The sequence below is a fragment of the Drosophila montana genome, unplaced genomic scaffold (genome assembly GCF_035044405.1).
Source record: "Drosophila montana isolate Dmon_TW-CO22-7 unplaced genomic scaffold, ASM3504440v1 contig_779_1, whole genome shotgun sequence".
In the NCBI taxonomy this organism is placed as follows: Eukaryota; Metazoa; Arthropoda; class Insecta; order Diptera; family Drosophilidae; genus Drosophila; species Drosophila montana.
Genome location: NW_026999075.1, coordinates 23,950 through 45,687, shown reverse-complemented (window position 1 = coordinate 45,687; position 21,738 = coordinate 23,950). Strand labels below are relative to the sequence as shown.

The window sequence follows — 21,738 nt, the reverse complement described above, 5'->3', positions numbered from 1 at the left end:
CACACACATTTTCTCGGAATGTGCGTATAAGTGTAAGTTCGTGTGAATGACTTCATTTGTCCAAGCATTAATGAGTCAATTGCGTAAATTTCACGCCTGTTGTTCTAGATTTCCTTCGGTTTAAATATCCACTCAAGGAAGCCACAAAATTGCTGAAGCTTAGCCCAGATACAAATGCCAATACATGTGCCACAAGTCAGGACTGATGTTGTTGCTGTTGTCTGTGGGTTATTGTATGTACATAAGTGACTGCCAAAACTTTAGGCAAAGTTCTGGCCCAAAAGTTGTTTGAACCAACTTAATCAATGTATGAGCACTTACAAGCAGTGGCTTACGCCCAAAGGATATGCGGGGTACAAATTTCTGAATCAGCATTGCTCTGAGCTTACACTTCATTATTTATTTTTTCGCGTATAACGCAAAAGCTATAAGGGAGAACTGACTCAAAAAAAAAAAAAAAAACAGAGCAATGAAATTGTGAAAGATAACATAAACATATTGTTGACAACAGCAACAATAACGTTGGCGCGCAAAAACCAAATGGCGCAACGCACAAAAGTAGGCAACGCATATTGTGTTGCGGCGCTGCCTTAAGGATCCTCCCCTTCTTGTTGTTGTTGTTTTTTTGTTGCTGTTGTTGTTGTTGCTCCTGTTTACAGAATTTATCGCTTGACGCAAAGTACGCACATTAATTACGCGGAGTTACTTTTATTGTGCTGCTACAACGCCGCCCAACATGCAACAAACAATGCGACAGGAAATGATGCGAGATACTGTTACACTAGAAGTTACGTTTATAACAGTTACACTGTCTACTATAACAAAGGAACAGCCACGAAGCTTTAGACACATTAAGGAAGCCCCAATAGTCCTACGCGCACTCTGACACCCTGACGTTTTTAATTGCACAACAACAACAACGACGAAAGGCGCCTAGTCATGCCGATGCTCTACACTCACCCACATAAGGATATGTACCAAGACGCAGATATAGATTTTCATATGCTTTTGGCTATGCAGTTGTATTGAGTTTTTAGGCTAATTGAATGAATATTTGATTGACTGTTGGCATTTGCCTGCACTGACTTAATTTCCCATTCCTTTCTTCTTTGCACAGAAATTCGTAAATGATGATGAAGCCGCCTACGAGCAGGTACGTCGCGGATATGCCTGGGCCGCCCTTGTCATACAGCCCAACTATACGAATGCCCTGGTTGAACGAGTCGAGGATGGCCGCTATGCAGAGGATAGCACCGTAGAGGCATCCGACTTAGGCGTACGCATGGATTGGTCGAGTAAGTATATTAATCGAATTTTAAAAAATTCAATAAAGGCACGACCGGTCGATAATCAAGTTCTCATATGAAAAACTTTTTCCTTCCCAAGATATCTGCATGAAATTCGGCTCTTATCTTTTCATTATCAGACTAATATTTCGTTTCATATATATATGAGATATTATATATGTATATCTAACTATTTTAAATAACATTCTTGGTTTCAATCTTTTCATCAACAGATCAACAGATTTCTACACTACTTTATCGCGACCTGCAGTACACTTTCTTTAGCTTTGTGGAGAACTTACTGAGCGATTGCAATGTGAATCCCAAGCTGGGACGCGTGCCCGTGGACTTTGTGCAGCCCATCTACGGCTTTCGGAATCCGAATTTCACAGACTTTGCGGCACCCGGCGTCATACTGACCATTATCTTTTTTCTGTCTGTGGCCATTACGTCGGGCGCGATGCTGATTGAACGCAATGAGGGCATGCTTGAGCGTTGCCTGGTGGCAGGCATAACAGGACCAGAGATATTGCTCTCGCAGGTCGTCACACAGTTCACGGTGATGCTCAGTCAGACGGTGTTCGTGCTCATTGTTAGCTTCTATTTCTTCGAGCTGACGCTGGTGGGTGACATCTGGCTGGTGGTCGCGCTGTGCATACTCAACGGACTCTGTGGCATGACCTTTGGCTTTGTCATCTCTTGCGCTGTAGATACGGAGCGGACGGCGACATATGTAGCCATGGGCTCGTTCCTGCCCATTGTAATGCTTTGCGGTATTATTTGGCCCATCGAGGGCATGTTTCCGCTGCTGCAGTTTATCACCGCCTTCCTGCCACTGACCAAGCCCACAGAATCAATGCGCTCTATACTGCAACGCGGCTGGGGCATGGACAATCCCACAGTCTACAATGGTTTTATTTCCATCTCAGCGTGGGTGCTCGTCTTTATGGTGCTTACCATTCTGCTACTTAAGTTCAAAAAGGGCTAAGACTAGAACAGCGCCAACAGTTATTGCCTATGATTTTACTAGGTTGTAAGGGTAGTCCTTAGTCTTCTATAAGTCGAGCGAGTGTATGTCTCTTGTACAATGTGTTAGTCAACCCAATTATTTGATATAACTGTCTATATTTAAGGTTCCGGATGTCACATTTTCATGGAATAATTGTGCCTTTTATTCTTAAGGTTTCATATCAGCTATCACCTATCTCACCTACTTCTGATCATGCTCATTCACGTTACACATTGGTCGATATAAATAAATGTACATGAATTTTGAATGTAAAAAGCAATGTTAAATTCAATAACACAAAGCGTAAAGCATTTTATCCTTGTTTAAAGTATACAGTAAACCAAAAAAATGAATAAAATGTGAATTCAATTTAAAAGGATTTTATGTTTTAAGTATTAGGGATTGTATATAATGGGTATGCTGAAAACAATTTAAGTAAAACTTATATTAAACAATATTGGTGCGAACAGAAGGAGCTCTTAATATTCCGAAATAAACTTGAGCTCGGTTGTGGCATAGGGCTTCATTGAACCCTTTTTGGATGCTGTTCCAGTTATTATTCCAAGAGACATTTGCTTAACTTTATTTCGAGTACATCAATGTAAGCAGTTTCCACGTATTATTAAATTTGAAAATAGTCTATACTGAAGCTTTATTGAGGAATATTCATGCTATTATGAGCAATAATTACATTTGCTTTGCAAAAATGTATGCACTTAACTTTACTAACATTTAAGCCCCGAAGTAAGCTTTCAGATGCAGAAGCAAATGCTTTTCATTAAATACCAAATTGAGGCACTTTTGACCCTTTCAATCAGTCTTTGATTTAGCCAATATTTATTTACCGAGAGTAGCTGCAATCAAAGGTTGGCCCCAAACACCTATCTGTCAGTTTGGGTGCTGGTCAAAATTTTTAACCCCTTTGCAGCTGCTTCTTAAACATGCGCATTATTTGTTGGTGCAACGCCCCCGATTGGGGTGGGGCAGCTGAGCTTGTCGGGTAGCTCGTTTTCGACACATTTCACATTTTGCGGCAAAATCAATTAAACCGGAAATGCATGTAGCAAGTGCCGGGGTGAGTAACGTGGCCCGTGCCACACGTGCAGTATCCGTTTGGCACAAGAAATCAACTTAACAAGCGGACAAAGTGACAGGACAGCCAAAGGATGGGGATTTCAGCTTTTGTTTCGGCTCCTGCGGTGACCAAGCTCAGGGGAAAGGAATTACAAAAGCACCGGGCGGACACACACACACACACACATACACCCAGAGTGGGGTGTTTTATATGCATATGTAGGTCAGTACTACAAGAGGGCGTGTAACTGTGGACTTGGCAGACCATATCTGAAATTTGCAACGTGCTCCACATGTCGTCCGTTTCCGTGACTAGGACTAGCCGAGGACTAGGACCAAGACTTGGACTGGGCGTAGCACTGCGATTGCCACTGCATTGATGTTCATGTCCACTATCCATCTCCATTGTCCCTACGCCTGCAGCTTCCATCTTCCATCAGCTCAATGAGTTGCTGTCGCAAATCAGTCAGGCAATGCGCAGGCGACGCCTTGTCCTGCCTGACCCCTACAACTCCTCTTGAGCTCTGAGCGTGTGTATTTAGAATTAGATATCCGTCAGCGAACGATAACGTTGAACGGAAGAATTTGCTATTATTTTTCACATTCGTTTGGAAATGATTTCGGATTGATGTTGTGGTTTGGATGCCATCATTGATTACTTGAGTGTAGCTGACGGCTGCACTTGAGCACATAAATTGGAAAGTTGAGCGCTGCTGGAAAAACTCATTTTCATTTTCATTCTCCTTCTCATGTTCATGTTGCCAGCTCAGGCAGCTTGCGCTGCTTTCCACATAATTGAAAGTTCAAACTTTTCGACTTGCCGCTGAATTAATTTCTCAACTTCATAATTTCACGTGCTCCGTGAAGCCTTAATAATATCCATACAGACGGACCGACCAACGGACATCCAACAGTTATTCAGCCAGTCAGCCAGATGTCTACAATGGCTCTTTGTTTGTGGCTGCTCCTTTTGCTGCAGTCGCAATCGCGCTGGGCTGCTCCTTTGGATCCTTTGGCCCTTCTTCATCGTGAAGTGTTGCTGCTCCGCCAACTCGATGGCGTCTTAATTAATTGCTCAATTAATTTAATGTTCAGCCAGCATCTGCCACCTCACCCCAGCCCGCTCCCCAGGCACTTGTTCAGCATGCCAGCCATTTGCTTCGCTGCTCAAAATGTCAATTGTCTGTTCATTTCAATGGGCTTCACTTTCACAAATGTCAGCGCGTAAATGTGTGCTCCTTGGCATAAATCGGTCCGTGAACCCCACGTTCCCGAAGGCATCGCCTTTTTATTTGAGCTTGGGTCAGGACCACCCTTTAAATAGCTCACCATTTGCCATATTTGCGGTGGCATTTTAATCAAATGTAATCATTTCAGGAATTCGACTTTAAGTGTCCTTTTTGGCAGCTTGCAAAGTTTCAGGTGCTTGTTAAGGGGTTTCTTAAAATGTAACTTTCTTAAAAAGTCTTAAAGTACTTAAAAGTCTATAGGCGGAGGTGGGCTTTCAAACACTCAACTCTTACACAAAACTTTTAGCTTCATGAAAATAGACAGTCATTAAAAATCGATCTATAAAAATAAAATCAATTGAAATGATATTTCGAATGAATTTAACAAATGTGTCAAGCTAAGCTCTATATACAAAAATTTAGAAACTAAAAATAAACGAGTGCTGCGAAAATTCAAGTCGATAGCTTCAAAAGCGACAACACATATTGGACGCATATACAGATAAATTGCGAACTAATTGACAGTCGGGTAGACCGCAAAGCGAACAATGTAGTTACTCAGTATACTTTATTAACAGACTATAAAAATGAAATAAATAATGACTCGAACGAACAGGTAACTTGGATTATATGTAGTACAGGGATTTCAATTTAGATAAAAAATCTTTTCATGCGAACTCTGAGACATTTAGAAAGTTGAACATTAAATTTCGTTTCGGTTTGTTAACGTAATATTTTATTTATATTTACCTTTATTATTATTTATTTTTGTCTTATTCAATTTTATTAATTTTGGATTATACTGCTAAATATGTAACTCAAGGTTATAAAAACTTTATTGAGAATTTTGGCTTGTTTTAACTAGAAAAATATTTTTAAGCAGCTTTTCATTCAAGCAAAATGTCAATTTGCGATTTGTGGGTAATAGCATTCACTCTTGAAGCCAGGTGCTTGAGCTTCTGCATATTTGATAAAAATCTATTGAATTTTCAGAAACTCAAATTCAAATCAAAAATCTCTCTATGTCGCAAAACTAAGATGAGACAACACAGTAAGCCACAAAGAAAATATGGAACAGATAAACTTAATTTATCCGGCAGCTTTAACAGTAGACAAACTGCGCTTGCAAAACAAAGAAAGTAACAATAAGAATAAAAAAATTAAATAAATTAACCTGACGACATAATATATAATTGGAAGGAATGAAGACAAGGTGTTATATAAATTATGGATTATGATGAAACTGTAATTAAGAGCTGTCAAATGTATGTGTACTGGAACTTATCTTCATAATGTGTATATAACAAAAACTAAAAGTTCAGAATTCCTGACGAAAGCTACACTGGACTTCGCAACGTGCAGTTGAAAAACTGAATTAATATATTGTGTATTATATTGAGTTTAACAGCCAGCATAGCCCGCAAAGATAAAGAACACACATCGTTCAAACCAAGGCCAAAAAATGAACATACAAATTTGGGTGTCAGCTGCAAACTCCTCGCAGCGGGCATTTACTGAGTAAACAATTTATGATTACCTCATGGATATTGCATTGTTATTGCATTACTTATGTGCAATAATTGCCACTTAATCAGCGGGGCTGTTTAAATTTCTTTTTATCAATATTTTTTTTACAACATTTTGTGTTTATTAGCCATCATCAATTAGCGCATTTACTAGTGACAACTGCCAAATTCGAAGAAAGCTTTAATTATTTAAGCAATTACCAGAGACGGCAACAACAGGCACTCTCATATGCAGGCACTTTATTATTTTAATGGCTGGCATTAATTATTTGTGGTACATTATGAGCAATTTGTTTAATTTACGAACACCACAACAGAAACCACAGCAACAACATCACCAGCAAGAACATGGGCAGCAGCCGCAATCAGTTCAGCATTTGCTGTTTCCTGTCTGCTGTTTGCTTACGTTTTGCTTCTGTTTTCGCCTGGCAAATTGTATAATGAAAATGTCAATCAATTTTTCCACGATTTGCCACCAAAGTATATGCCATGCTGATGTCCTGCCGCCCAGCAGCCACACTCACACACAAGCACTCACACATACAGCTGCCTGTCACACTCAATGCCAATTGCAAATTGAGTTCATCTGCTGGCGGCAAATATTGACATGACAGACACATTTTTATTTTATTTTATTTGCATTTTTATTTCACTCTTTGCTTATGCTGTACTTTTTCCACCTCTCCTATATTTACCACTCTTTTTTTTTGTATTTTTTTCAATTTTTAGACGGCTTCATCATTGCTTTAGCTTGCCGTTGAAGCTCACCCCCTAAGCATGTTGTTGCCTTTTTATTTCCTCATCTCGTTTTGCCACTGCCTGCTCCTGACGTCTCTTCCACTGACTCTATATCCATGCTTGCGCCAGTCTCGGCATCCGCCTGTGTGCCTGGGTAGGTGGCTCAAATGACATATTAATTTCCAAAGGGGAAACGAAATAATATATAAATGAAGTTGTCGCCCTGAGCTAAAGCTGGTAACGGGCAGCCCACTTAGGCTGACAATCGCATGCAAATAGCTGGCGAAATCTAAATAAATATGATCTGGCAAATCAACGCCTTTGTATTGGCCCGGGGGCGTGTCTGTCTTGTAAGGGCTTACACATGCCATTACCCATACGCCGCGTATGCCAGCTATTTGCGCAGACATGCAATTTGTTTGGCTAACAAATTAATATACCTACACCCATATATATTTGGGAATTTCGCGTATTTGATGAAGTTGCCGCCAGGCACAGATCTGGAGCAAGATAATGCTGTCAGCGCACCACAAGACAAGGCAACCCAAGCGCCAGTCCCCATGCGCCTTCATCAATCATTCTTCGATAAGCGCGCCTCCATGTGGTCCCGCCAAGAAGCTAAAAAGCTGGCGAATGATGGACTAAAGGGCTGGCTGAATCGCCTTCAGTCAGCGGTATCTACGTTATGTACAGACCTCAATTGAAAAGCATTTTCAAAAGCATAATAACGATAAATATTTTATTGTAATATGCTTTGCAATGTTTACAAGCCGGCTGGGTTTTCAGCACATGCGAGGGCAGTTCGGAAAGTATCAACTTAAAATTGTGTTTACACAAGCCTGAGTTTTATTTTCTACCATTTTTGGTTCCATTACCTCTCAAGTGTCCCTTGTTGCTCCTGTAACTGCTTAAACAGCATGTATTGCCATTATATTCCAAGGCGCTGGCGGATTCTGCTGCTGCTTTTGCTATGGCATCTGGCTTACAATGCAGGGCGCTCAATTTGCAGTCGCAGTCAACTGCGACTGCGACAGCAACTGCGACAGCGGCAGCAGCGGCGTCGCTTTCACGCTGTTGCGCGCGCTTACGTCCAACACTTAATCGGCTTCCGGGGATATTTGGGATTTGGGGCGGAAACACATTTTGTGTCAAGACTCAGCGAGAGCTGCTACTTTTCCTTCGTTTTCGTCTCATGCTTTTCTATTTGAGCAAAGGTTTTGTTGGCCGCTTTTCATTTTAGGCATTTTTCTTTGGCAGCCCCTTGTCCTTTGTTATGCGACAATTTGCAGCTTGTTTTTTTCTTATCCGTACTTAAAATTTACAACAAAAGCAGGCATCTTAAAATGAACTACTTAGTTCTAGCTGTTGTTTTTCGTTTCTGTTTCTATTTTTTTCTGCCTACAGCTGCTTGAGGCAAGCATTGCTACAATGAAGCCAATTCGTAGAGCCCACAGCCTGGCGGGCAGGCCAGCCGCACACATAAATATGTATATATTTTCCTTTCATTCCTTTGGCTGGCAGGAAGTACGTGCTAATGGCTCAAAAGCAAATGACACAAAACACGAGCATGAAATACGTTAAAAGTCAGCCATGAGAACTCACCAGCATTCTCATAAACACATATAAATATTTGTGTGCGTGGGTTTGTTAGTGCCACGCCCTATACTAATAAACGCCGCAGGCTGTTGCTTACTTACACACAAACACACACACACACACACACACACACACACACACACACACACACACACACACACACACACACACACACACACACACACACACACACACACACACACACACACACACACACACACACACACACATACATGTGTGGCCCATTGAAAAATGTTGAGTATCTGGCTCAGTTCACAAAAGGAGCAGCAGGCTCCATACTTGTGTCCCTTTATCTGGTAATTCGCTGCTAATGGCTCTTTTGTGTGCACTCCCACAATTGCCGTTAGCTTAGTAAAAATACCAAAGACGTCGTCCAGCAGTCGACCAGCCCCTTAACCCCCGGCCAGTCCCTTATTTCCAGACATTTTTTCTAATATTTATGATTTTTGAAATGCCAAAGCGCACTTGGCACTCGACATATTTATTACCCTCAATAAGTATTTGGATACTTTGGAAATGTTGACAAAGTTTGCCACATAATGCAAATCAGAATCCCTCTCACTTAATATCTACTCAAGAAGATGCTACATTTCAGTTAATTCAGTTTAATAATTTACTTTATTTATGCAAACAATAAGTATTCAAGAAAAGAGTACGAACATTTTTTCTTTAATCTTTAATAACAGAAATTTATTATTCAGAATAAAATGCATCCTTAATAAATCTTTTAAATTTTGATAAGTTTTAGTGCTGCAAAGCATCCAATTATTCTTACTCTGTTATAATTATGTTATTATTATGTTGTTTAAGATAATTATATTCTAATTACAATTTGCACAATAATTTCATTTGACCGACAGCAGCGAAGGGCGTACACCATATAGAGTATTTATTCTTCGGCATGTCCAACTCTGTGTGTTCCTTTGTATTGTCTATTATTGTTATTGGCATATTTTTAGTAAGATCTCAAAATGTTGGTTGAACAAAAAATGTTCCATTAACAAGTAATATATATATATTTTTCTTGAAGCTCCTGTTATTGCAATCGTTCACTGCATGCGCAATCGCCACCCAATCAAAAAATGCCATGCAATGTCCTGATAGCATCACAAATACACCACGTGGAACTTGACGCTGCACTGCATCAGGCTGGCAGGATCGTTTAATAGCACGTAACAATTAATAATCTCATAAATTAAACGAAAGTGTCCTTTTAAAAGGGCGCATTGACCATATTGGTAATATCGTATGTGCATGGGACATTAATTAATCAGCGCATCGAAATGAAATAATTTATGGCATAACACAGATAAATAGCTGCCAGAATTCTGATTGTCACTTTGTGAAACGAATTGAAAAAGAAAGGCTTCAGAGTAGACTATAATAATAATTTAATATTTGAGCATATCAAAACTTTCAAATGCTCTACAATAGCAATTTTAATGTACGCTAATAAATTTCAATATAATAGCAAAAGAGTCATTTAATATTCTTTTGTGAGGGTAACTCTCTAGTCATGTTATTAAGGGTTAAGTGCAAAACTTTTATAAATAAGATAACTAAATATTAACCAGTTGAGTGCAATGAATTGCATGTACTCCAGCCATGCTCTACGCCTACAAACTGCTGAAACTCGACGTACGTTTTTATTTTGTATGCAATTTACAAATGTAATTTAAATGCCACCACGGAGCAAGGGGGTAACGTGGTGGTGGATAAGAACGCAAGCCGTTGAAACGATGGCGCTTATCGATGCACATGAAGCGAATGCAAAGTACTTTTAAATAATCAACAGGAAATAATATAAGGGCAACACAAATGTTCGCAATCAGGCCCATGAGCGTGTGCGTGCATTGAAGGACGTGCCGATGGGGCAAACTTTTGAAAAAAAGTTGATCATTAAAGGGTAATCAAAAATTAACTTAATTAACGACACAAAAATGGCGTTGAAAATTTGATTGAAATTTGTTTTGTTTTGCTGGCGCCAACAAAGAGGCAAAATGGTAATCAAAATCAAAAATAACGTATATGTGTGCGCCACAGACACGGCAATCAAGGCCATTCAACGAGAAGTGCACGCACCACATGTGTGTGCGTGTGTTTGTTATCTGTGTGCGTCTCATGCATAAAAATTACATATTACAAGATATTAGTGTGAAAATTGATATAAAAATCAATGTAGCAACGGGAACGACAACGACAACGACAACGATGGCGACAACTTTAAAGGGTCACAGACGCAGTGTTGTAAAACGACCTGGCGTGTGTATTGTCAGTGTTGACATAAACATTAAATTTGATGGCCGGCAGTATGCTGTTGTTGTTGTGTTGTTGTTGGTTTTTCGTTGTAGGTCGTGCCGCATACTTTCCACTTTAGTTTTCATGTCGTGAATTAACGAGCAGGTTGCTACGCCCACGCCTACACGCTCAATATAAATTAGCTGCCATTCGCCACCTACCCACAGACCGACAGCAGAGTGAGTGCGTGGACATGTCTTGAGGCAGATCCTCTGGGGAAATAAAACGTATTTTTATGATGCTGCCATACAAGTGGCGCACTTTGCATGCAGCACAGCCAAGGATGGCGACCCATAAAGGGAGTCAGCTCTACGACAAATAGCGCCACTAAATGGGCACGGATTATAATGACACACTAAAAACACATTCACACACAAACACACACACACACACACACACAGAGACGTCGGCAGGCCGTTAAAAGTAAGCAAAACTAGCCGTGAAGTAGGCAGAGCCAAAGGCAACCAAAGTCAACGTCAGTCGCACCAATAAATGTTAGTTTTTATGATCCTGGCGTCGGCGTCAAGCAGAAGTTGTACAGATATAAGCGAGAGGACCTTCAGCTATGTGGTTCGTCCGTCAGCCGGCTGGTTGGTTGACTTTCGCTTGGCCCAGCTGGGGCATTGAAATAGTTTTTGGTCTGGCACACATCAATGTCAATTGATCACAACCCTTTTAACCCGCCAGCTGCCCACCAAAGGCACCACAGCACCGTCAGAATTGCCGGCTAAGTGTTTTGTGTTTGACCAGCATCGTCGCTGTTGCTCCCATTTCATTTGAAAACAAGTCGAGCGTGTAGCACAGGCTCTGATTTTTTGTATACTCTCAGCGAGGATATCGTTGCTATGATATGTATTTGTACCATTAAGTTATGAAATTTTTAGCTTGTTCAGTAGATTGTGTATTATAAATTACCTGCACAACTTAAAATATTATAATGCTCTGAAGCAAGAACTAAAAGATATTTTTGCAATTTGAATAAATGGTGATAATTGACATTCTTAAAATTCTGTACGATCTGTAATTTAAGCCTCACCACGGATTAGTTGTTGAGCAATTTCCGTTTTCAGAAGCTTAGAGAATAAATGCAAGAACATACAATGTTTGCAAATATAACAAACACAAACGTATACAAATAATTAATAAATAAACTATTACAAATAAGGTATGCATCTATGCTTAATAGTGTTATTTGCTGAAACTTTTGGCTATTTTTTTTACAAATCGAGTGAAAATTTCGGTACATCGATAAGGCAATGTTTCAATATTCTTTTATATCACTAACAATGATGCATCAAAACAAATACTCATATATGAAATTCCAAAAGCCATTGAATAAGTTAGGCATACAATATTGTAATCGTGCCATTTATTTGTAAGGGTAATCATGCTTCGACACTCTGACGAAACATGTTTGTTCTCGTTCTTTTTTTGTTGCATTGCGCCACGGGATGCCTAAATAATTGAGCAGTTAATCGCACCAAATTGCTTGAATAGAATTCTCTAGCTTTGGTCCGTTCTGGCTTATTTTTATTTTATTTTTTAATTTTTTTTGTCTAGCTCACGAGTGGACTTACAGCGCGGGCTATTGATTTGTGTGCTTATTGAATTATGCAAATGTTTTAGAAATTGCCAATGCAGAATTGTCCTGCATAAGCCACAAAAAGGAGCAAGTGAGTATCTCACCCAAGGCCTCAAGTGTGTCCAAATTATCTAAAGTGAAAGTCAATTGATTGGCTTCCATTCAGCAGTTTTCCTTCACATAGTTCAATCAATTTTCGGGGGCTTCTTTATCGTCTAAAGCCGATTAGTCAACACATTTAACTATGACAGTCACTGGCCTGAAATTCGATGGGATTTCACTTGTCAAACATGGATTCCCGGATTTGCCAAGAACATTCAAGTATGTGCTCTCATGTTGTGGTTGATTTTATTTTATTGAACTGCCTGTGCATTTGCTTAGCAATTGAGTGGAAGTCACCGCCAAGAGTTGCTTGGCTTTAAAAATGATTCAATTTGCTTGGTAAATACTTGATGTTGCTACATATTTCGTAGTATAAAGTTTCTGGGGAAAGAAGTATGAAAACTGAAGTCGACTATCGGAAACCCTAAAAAACTGACTTCAAAAAACTGACAAAAGTATTATTTCATATTATACATATATATATATATATATTATACACGCAATACATAACTGCCATAGGTCAAAGAAAACATTTAATTATTGCCCAAAAAGGGGGCAGATTTTAAATAAAATAAATAATAATTATGTTAAAAAAAAATATTATACATTTATTCGGTTAAATGCGGGAGAGGGAATTTTATTTAATACTTCAAAAGAATCTGGTTCGACACTGATGTTAAAGATTCGACGAAAAATTGGATCTTGATTTGAATATAAATTTGGAAACTATCTGCTTTAATTGGGATTGGATATCACATGTTTTAAATTTATACATTAGCGCGCATTTATGACTTTCTCATCCTGTTTCCGCCTATGAAATATTTATTTCGGCCCGTACTATCTTTAAGTGCACGAATATTTTAAAATATGTCTGAAATCCATCGAATAAAGCTATCACATAAGATAATTACGGGGGAAAATCAGCAGTCTGTAAGTCAGGACAGAAAATTGTATGTATGCAGATGTATAGTTTAGCTTAGCAGAAACCGAGAATAGTCATACAAACAGATAGACATCTGAAGAGCAAATCCTCTTTGCAATGCTCAATACTTGTTTGAACAAATTCATGAATGCAGGGTATAATAGATGTTTCCCTCAGCATGTTTACTCCATCACAGAGTCGGGTTTCGATACGATAAGCTTCTACGCTGCATTACACGCATATTTGAAGTGTGTGGGTGCAAGTTCAACCCTATCCAGTGGCTCATCACCTGCTCAGTTTACGCACTCAGCAAAGCCAATCACGTTCTCTGTGCCAAATCCCAAATATAGCCTGATGCTCTTCTGTGCAGCAGCTACGGCAATTCAATTGAAGTTGAAAATCCAGCGCGTATTTGTTTTTCAATGATGGCTGATTATTGAAAATCTAAATTCCGATGGCTGCTAGCTATAATGATGATGACGTTCATGCTGACGAGTTTGCAGGCGGGCGCTACAGCTGTGTGCATGTTGATCCTGTGGGGTGCCGCTTTTCGGTCATAAAGTTAAGCTTAGCTCAAATGCGTGGCGGGGATTTTATTGGAGGAGTCAACGAAGTTGCTTGATTGGAAAATGCCTGCAGGTGATTCTTTCGCATTCTCATTTATGAACTCTACTTATGCATTGCCATCTATTGAGAGCATTGCACTGAGCAAATGACACAAACATACACTCACACGCGCTGCACTTTCCTTATGCCATTTTAATTAAAAAATCTGCACGCTGCCAAGTACGCAACATTTTTGCTTCGGCTTTTCCTTTCGCTGATCTGCTGAATGCTGTAACAGGCTGATTAGATTTCCTTTTAAAATGCCTTCACAATCAACTGCTCGACTCGACTAGATATGAATGGCTTTGTTATTATTTCCTTCAGCGAGGAGCGTGAAGAAAACTTGAGCTCTGGCACATAATTTGAAATTCGTGTCATTTATGAGGCAGGCAACGAGCGTGCGTTGAGCTCTCAGCGCCTAAGTTGAGTTGTAAAGCGCTCGAGATGTTGCATTTTAACATTTTCACACATACAGCCCAATAAAATTACGGCAACAGCAACATTACACTGGAAACAAAAAATGGGTAAAATTATTGACACACAACAAAGAATAAAACCTTACAAATAGTGAAATTATTTTTATCTAAAAATTAAAAATAGAGTTAATATTTTTATAATTCCTATAAAATAAATGTTTTATTGATCTTGTTTTTATTTAACTTATTTGTTTGTATCTTATAGTCTACAAATATTTTAATGTGATCTTCAAATAGTTTACAAATATTGTACAGGTAGCAAATCACATTTCAGCTTTCTGACTTTTTTTAAATATTTGTATTACCAAGTTTTTTCTGAAAATAAAATGCTTGGGAAGCATAACACACACAAAACATTAGTAAAATTGTATTTAATAGAGCATTTTAAGCATAAATGAAATGTATAACAAAAACAACTACTATTTCACATTGTTATTTATTTATTTATTTGTTATATCGCTTATTGCACTTAGTACATTTCTTGCAAGTATCAACAAAAGTTGCTTAGTGTATAAATGTTGTCAGCGCTCGCTTCGGTCGCTCTCTTCCGCTGCTCATATGTGGCCATGATGAACTGCACGAGACAATGTTGGAATTTTTATTAACCATCAAAAATCCGCGTGCTGTCTCTCCCTCTCCATATTTCCCTTTCTTTAGGTCCTGCTCTCTGTGATTATACCGCACCTACGCCCTTACCAACAGTCGCATGACGCAAGTTAAGTTAAGTTCCGGCCACGATGGTTGGTTGGCGTGCAGCACGCACATTGCAAGAGATTATCTCATGCAACGCGCATTCCAAACACACACACATACACACACACAGACTCACACTCTGACAAAGAAGCAGCTTCAGCTGCAGTTCAGAGGCGCCGCAGCAATCAACGTGCCTTGGCAGTCATCATAATGGCAACAAACCGGCGGCCAGGACATTACAAGGCGAAGGGAGATGGGAGCTGGGCTTGGAGGTGGACGGATGCAGGCACTTGTGGTCTTAATATAAAAATCACTTTGTGTGTTGTGTTTGCCGCGCTGCTGCGTTGTGCGCTGCTTTGCATTTCTAAGCAGCCCCGCCTGTCAGGCAGGGGAAGCAGGCAGGCAGGCAGACAGGCAGGCCTCCCGCCAGGCAGTGAACAACATTGTTGACGTTGTGGCAAATGTGTAAGGGATGCGGATACAAGAGACGGGGCAAAAAGTGCACTGCAATTGCTTTTGTTTTCTGCCGCAACGGAAGCGGAAGTGGCATACAGCTACAACTAGCTGCAACAGCTACAATAACAACAACTGCGATAGAAACTTGTTCATCAGTCTCCTGAGCCTGCCTGCATACGTTCGAGTTTGGGCCGCTTGCACATTATACAAAGGCCTCACTAAATTGAGAGAGGTGCACCGCTCGCCCTCTGACAATACCAAAGGTCAACGAGGCGAATGCGTAATGTCATAAACAGCTGCCGCAATCAGAATCACAGCAGCCGTCCGAAAGTCGACCGAGACATTTAAAGGCCCTGTGCAGTCGAGCAAAAATGTCGCCAAGCCACAGACAATACAAAAACTCGCACTCACCCCTCTTACTTACTTTTTCTCTTTATCTATCACGCTGTCTATGTACTGGCAGCCTTTTCTTTTACTTTGCCATTTGTTCGTCGCCGCCTGCCAGTCTTTCAGCCTGCTTGCCTGCCTGCGCTGATGGCTTAAATGGATAAAAGTTAAGTAGCTTTGAAGTTGGCCAGATTAGCGCGAATATCGCGTTGACTTACATCCACAAAAAGAGCTTAAGAAACATAGAAAAAACGGAATTATGTCTCTAGAGAAATGAGAAATACCCTAGAAATATGATTTTATATATATATATATACCATAGAGATTTATAATTATGCAACGATTTCTAAGATATAAATAGATTTAATTATCACACAATAAATAACATGTTTATATGCAGCTCTCCAAATTCTTTTAAAATGAATATACTAATATCAAAAAAGGAAATGAAAAGAAAAACGTATAATTTTGTAAAGGTTCTATATGTTGAGAGATAACATTAAATTTGTCATGTAAACTTTATCAACATATACGCAAAATCAATTTAAATTCATAAAATTCGAATTTCCAAATATTTCGTCAAATGTAATTAAAATAGAATCACTAGAAAAAACATTTAAATATAACGATTTCCTAATACTGCCAGCATTACCACCCAATTGTGATGCTCTAGTGCTGTAGAACATTGTTCATTGTGCTTATATTTTCTACCAATGCACAGATACAAATATGAAAAATCTTTTTCCAAAAGTCAACAATAAAACGTTGCTGTACTTTAGAACAACTAAGTCAAACAGGCGACATTCAACTTCAGACACTCAACTACTCAGTTAGTCACTTGGTTGGTTTGTCCAGTTGATATGCTTCTTTTTCCATGTGGATTTTTTTATTCCATGTTTTCATCAGCTACCAAAAGCTGCTGGCCAAACAATAAACAATGCCATTTCACATTTTGCAAGGCAGTAAGACCAAACTGAGTTTTTAATTATTCTTTACTTCCACACAATGAAATGACAATGAAAATCCATAAAAGGTTTTCATCTGAAAGAAAACACGCAAGTGGAACGGCGGCTGTCCGAAAGGAAATGTGCAAAAATAAAAGTTTACAGGCGTATACGTTACAGGTAATGTTCAGCCATTTTCATCGATAACAATTATAATTTAATACAAATATGTGTCAATTCTGTTTGCTTATTTTATAAACCATTCTTTTGTACATTTTAATGCACCTTTTTTTTAGCCATTACTTGACAATATCCGCTTATAAAAAATTATAAGCTGATTCATTTTATAAACGCTGCCCACGCAAAATAAAAAAAAAAAAACACAATGGGAAAAAAAACAGCCCTTTATTTGTCGAAATCCTTTTGAATTTTTTAACACCTTTTACAACACGCTGCCGGGCTTTGCACCTGAAACCCTTCACACATATCAGTTCATTCGGTTTCCCTCTGGCGTATGGCAGCCATAACCATTAATGTCATGCTAAGCCGCAACCCATTTTCATTTTCTCCAACCTCTCTATCTCGCCCTCTCTCTATCTCTCTCTCTCTCTCTCTCACTTATGCTCTCTTTAGCTCCTGCTGTGCAAGAGGCTTTGTTTGTTGCCGCTGCTGGCTGCTGGCTGCAATGATTTGGCACAAATTAGTAACAATTTATTTATGTGTGCAATTAGGCGACCATTGAAAGTGCAAAATGTGCGTTGACAAGGCGACAAAACAATGACAAAATACGCAGATTTATATGCCAAAAGCATCTATTGTTTACTATACACGCTGAGTAGCATTAGGTATTGTTAGTGTTTCGGATAAACACATATATTACATTTTAAAATGGAATTGAAAGGGTTTCAAAAATGTTTAACTTTCGACATTTCACCGGACCAGGACTTCGAGTTTCAGTAAAGTTTATAAACTTACCCCAGGACAAATCTATCTATCTAATTACTTAGAGAACAGTTGCCATATGTACATGTACATAGGAAATTATTTGCGTAAATAGAGTCCTACTGAAATAAATAATAACTTTAATAGCTGGCAGTAAATGCGCAAACATTCCATGGGAACAGAAAAAAGATGCACTGCGGAATTAATACGGCTTTAACATTTTTTAAATGTATGTCATTTGTGCACGCACCAATACAAAACAAATAACTTTACTTATAATATGTATACCTTTGTGAAAATGTGTAAATTGTTGAACTAATAGCGCTTTTATTTGCCTGCATGCGTTCAGATAAATTATTTAATTGTTTTTCTTATTGCAAAAGGTTAACAGTTTGGCAATGAACAATTGGATAAAATTTATAATGCTTGATATCTTATCAAGCTATAACATTCGATAAAAAAATATCTTTTCCGAAGCACTTGGCCTAGCTGCTAGAAGCAATAAAAAATGTTGTTTCCAATTTGTTTAAATGTTTTGCCACCTGTTAATTGCCTTAATTCATTAGGCCACACACCTTTGGCCTGACACACATACATACACAAGCTACAGTTGAGCTCTTAATGAAGTTGGCCTACAAAGCAGCTCGAATTAGCCAACATTTTGTGGATTTGGTTGACGTTTTTATGTCATGTAGCTGTTGGTCGTCTTTTGCTTTTTGGCAGCTTTATAATTGCACTCAAAACTGGAACACCTGCTGTGTGTTCCAGGCGTGTGTGTGTGTGTGTGCCATTAAAAATGTGAATACCACACGAGAGCGGAAGTAAATATTTTATATTTGCATATTCGACACTAGTTTTTCATGGCAGCAACAAATTTGCATATTTTCTACTTTTTTCTGCCGGAGTTGCTTCATTTCGTTTTTATTTTGCGCGCTTAATGAAGTCGACAAAGCAAAAAGAGAAAGTGTAAATAAAAGCCAAAAAAACAGAGAAAAAAATAATAAATAAAATATGTATATATATATATATATACGTAAATTGTACAACGGAAATGTTTAAGCCAAGCCGCAGTCGGAATGACCCCCGGGCTGGTGCCTGCTGTTATTTTCTCCCAGTTGTATGGCCGGCAGCTAAATATTTGTTATAAATGATGTTCTTAATTAAGAGACTTCGTGAGCACAAGCACACGTGAGCTGCTCTAAGCTCAGCACCTCGGGCAGCAGCACCGCCAGCCATTTTATTTGTGGCAACACCAGCAGCAGGAAACGCGAGCTGGGCGAGGGATGACGGAGCAGCAGGACAGGCAGCGCACGTGAAGGTACGCAAACGCATGACAATCGCACAAAGCGTCGTGAAACGGAAATAAAAACTGCGACCTGACAGTTGTTCCAGTTGTTGTGTTTGTATACCACAAAAGTAGGCAACATTTTTCGTGATATGTAACCAAAACTGAATTTATACTGCCCTCGGCTCACTTCGCTGCTGAATTGGGTGACAGTGACTTCACAAGATCAGAAAAATCTTAAGCGATCTATGAGAAAGTAACACAAAATAACATGTTTCTCTTACGGGTTAAAGTGATTGTAAAGAATTGCATCCATCTATAAATTATAGATAGAGAGTACAGTATCTTAAATATCTTAAATTGACTCAAAATAAACCGATATAAGCAGAGTGTTGCTCAGCAGCTAATGATTTTTTTTTTATTATTTTTTTAAACAAAGCAATCTAGGCAATATCAGTCTGCCGCGTGAGCAAAAAGTGTTGATTGCAACTATTCGTTCGATCGACTTAAATCAAATGTGTCAGATAATTCACCAATGAGAAATATTCAATGTACAAATATAAGTTAAGTGGAGATTTCATTTTCTCACGAGCGGAAAAGCTTGAAAAGGTCCTGTTTGAAATTTCAAGATAAAAATATTACTTTACTTGTATGTATTGTCGTTAAAGCCACTCAGACAATACTGTCCGCTATCCCTAAATTATTTGAACAAATAATCACTTCGAATTTGCAGCATTTCTGCAATTCAGTTGTCTCCCCTGCTCAACATGGATTCGTAAAGAATCGGTCAACTACGATCAATTTGCTTGAATTTACGTTTTATTCTGTACCCCATGATCTATTACTCCTTAAACTTGACCGTTAAGGTTTCCCTCTGTTTTTTTTTGCCTTAGATTTTTTCTTATTTAAAAGCTAGGACCAAAAGAGTTATGCTGATGCTAACTACCTCAAAACAGGTTCACGTTACTTCCGGTGAATGCTTTACTAACAGTTAAGAATCTAACTGTTTTTTTTATTCTAAACTCTGCTTGAAACTTTATATAGCAGCCATCGATAATGAGGCCAAATGTGTACTTGGATTCATTAAACGATGCTGTCATTACCAAACTCGCTACATCTCCCTTGTTCATACACTTATAGTATGTAAACATGTGTGCTATTCCGTTGCTCAAATAAACTTTATTTTTTTTTTTGTATTTATGAATGTATACATGCTTGTTTGTTTGTGTTTATTTGTGCTCTACTGTTCCAAGCCTAGATACTTTTTAATTCTCGATGCGCTCTAAATTAAAACAAAAACGGGCTTCATAAAAGTTATCTTACTATGCGAACTCTCGCGAATTCATGGGAGTTTTACTGATTTTCATGTTTTAAAAATAGGTGATATATTTAAAAATGGGTGTGTGCATAATAAATATTATCTCTGCTCATAGTGTCTCCTCTACCTTTATCTTTTGCTTGATATCTCTCTCTTCCTTCTGCGTTTCCTCTAACCCGCTCTACTTCCACTTTCGCTGTAAGCATGTGTATATATGTATGAACGAATGTTTCCCTTTTACTGACAGATGGCAATCAAATATTCCTAAGTAGGTATTTGCAGATATATTTTTAGATATATAAGAATAGTTATAATCTCTATATATTCTATCCAACAAATTTCTCTTTATTTTCACTTCAGCTTTAATTTAGAGCATCAGAACATCGGCTCTCTAAAGGTCTTGCCATTTCACAGCGTGCTTTAATTACTGTAGTTGTCGTTGAGTTCTCTGGGTTCACTGTGCAGGTAACCTCCAATTAAGCTCATCAGTTTAATGTGTTATCCGTCGCTGTGGCTCCGTCCGTCGTCACCCCTAGTTGGCTGGGCATTAATATGAGTCACCCTTGGCCGGGAGCAAGAACTGTGCCAAGCAGCCAGCCAGGTAACAAGCATGTCGACGCGACCAAATACGTGCTTGTAAAATTTGGCAGGGTACAGGAGATACAAGCAGACGCACACACATAGCATATATGGTTGTGTATATGTTTGTGGCATAGCGTGGTGGAGTGGCTTAAATTTCAGTGCTGGACTCGGACTTGCAGTAGGGCTACTATTGACACATTTCGTTGTAAACTTGGCAGCGTTCAAAAGCCAACACATGGAACATGCATAATCCTAGCACATCCTTGCGCACACATTTGCTTATGACTCACATGCACGTGAACACACACACACACACTCTCAATGGACCAGCAGTTGCTGAGGCCATCGACAGCTTAACTGCTGTGCGGCTTACGTAGCGTATGTGTAATGCCAGCTACGCTCGTCGCCTGGACGCTCATTTCAAGCTTCTGCTTCTGCTAAAGCTGGTGCTCTTGCTGCTGCTCGCCTGGCTGTTTATTTGCTGTCATTTCAGTTGCTTTAAATTTGCAGCTTAATGGCAATTCCACGCTTGGCCACACACCACCCTCCACCCACCACCCGCCACCTGCCAACCGGCCAGCCCTTGCAGCACTTGACTTGTTTGTCGCATCTCCACTTAGCTCACTGCAGAAAGTGGCTGCTGACCGTTACGCTTGTTGCCTTTGA

At 39.1% G+C, this 21,738-nt stretch overlaps 1 protein-coding gene across 1 annotated transcript in view; it reads left to right on the top strand.

Annotated features, from left to right (window-relative positions):
* osy (oskyddad) overlaps positions 1 to 2,671 on the top strand; it is a 49,532-nt gene extending 46,861 nt beyond the window's left edge. Inside the window, exons 8-9 of the mRNA XM_064698556.1 lie at positions 1,118 to 1,295; positions 1,520 to 2,671. Coding sequence (XP_064554626.1) covers positions 1,118 to 1,295; positions 1,520 to 2,274 — 933 coding nt within the window. The 3' untranslated portion in view covers positions 2,275 to 2,671. The remainder of the gene's footprint in view (positions 1 to 1,117; positions 1,296 to 1,519) is intronic.
* Positions 2,672 to 21,738: the final 19,067 nt, after the last annotated feature.